The sequence below is a fragment of the Orycteropus afer genome, unplaced genomic scaffold (genome assembly GCF_000298275.1).
Source record: "Orycteropus afer afer isolate SDZICR_OR568_19922 unplaced genomic scaffold, OryAfe1.0 scaffold00083, whole genome shotgun sequence".
Lineage (NCBI taxonomy): Eukaryota > Metazoa > Chordata > Mammalia > Tubulidentata > Orycteropodidae > Orycteropus > Orycteropus afer.
Genome location: NW_006921670.1, coordinates 9836570 through 9837642, shown reverse-complemented (window position 1 = coordinate 9837642; position 1073 = coordinate 9836570). Strand labels below are relative to the sequence as shown.

General features: G+C 52.1%; 1 protein-coding gene across 1 annotated transcript in view; it reads right to left on the bottom strand.

The window, feature by feature from the left end:
• PARVB (parvin beta) overlaps positions 1 to 1073 on the bottom strand; it is a 93017-nt gene that overhangs the window by 28195 nt on the left and 63749 nt on the right. The window contains 1 exon segment of the mRNA XM_042781050.1: positions 789 to 808. Coding sequence (XP_042636984.1) covers positions 789 to 808 — 20 coding nt within the window.

Genomic DNA, 1073 nt, shown 5'->3' with positions numbered 1-1073 from the left:
TTTCACAGCAGACCTGTGCTCCCTCAAGTTTTCAATGGCTGTGCTTTTGGAAATGGCGCCCAGGCTTTTCTTCTAAGGTGGACTGGAACCTCCAACCTTTCAGTTAGCATCTGAGTGTGCCAGGTCTCGTGCCAAGCAGAGCCCACATTTATCTCATTCGATCCCCTTAGCGACCCCAAGGTAAGAACTCTGACGGGGCCATTTCGTAGGGAAGCAGCTCAGACTAGAGAGGAGAAACAACACTTCCAGGGTCACCCAGCTGGGTCTGGAGGACTGGTAAGCTTGAGAGTTTATGGTGGAAAATGTAAGTATGAAAGTAAAACAAGGCAGAACTACCACAAGCCCAAGGCTGTCATCTTTGTGGGGGTAGAATGCCACATCTTCCTTCCACAGAGCTGGTGGGTTTGAACTGCTGACCTTTCAGTTAGCGGCTCAATGCTTCACCACTGGGCTACAAGGGCTCATCCCCTAAACTAGATCACGCCACGTTCAAGCCACAAGATCCTCCCTGCCTTTCACCCTAGTTCCCACCCCGGCCTCATCCCCACCATGAGGAGAATCAGTGAGGTTCTCATTTCACAGCACTGACTGTGCCCTCTCATCTTCCCATCTCCACCCAGGCTCTCATGGCTCAGAGAAACAACATGAAACAACATAGAAGATTCCAGAACGATGAGAGACAACAAAACCAGTCCTGGGTCCTGCTCCCCTTGCAGGACCTGGTAGCTCCCCAGGACCTCCCCAGCTCGCTGGGCCACCCCACACTTCCCCACATCTGGGTTACTCACCAAACCGGCCCATCATCATCCTGCAATGAGAAGAGAAAGAGAGAGAGCTGTTAGTCGGTCACTCGAGACAGTGGAAGAAACAGCCAAAGGGGGTGACGGAGTGCACTGGAGCCAGAGCCCCTCACCATCCAACTGACAGCTGAAGGCGATCTGTAGATGCAAGTCCCGTCGCCATATACTCCATCCCACTCTGAGCACAAATGAGAGATGCTTCTGCCAACTGTGGACTGTTCAGTGTTTGCACAAAGTCGGCAGAAAATTGTCAGCTTTGTTTGCACATTACCC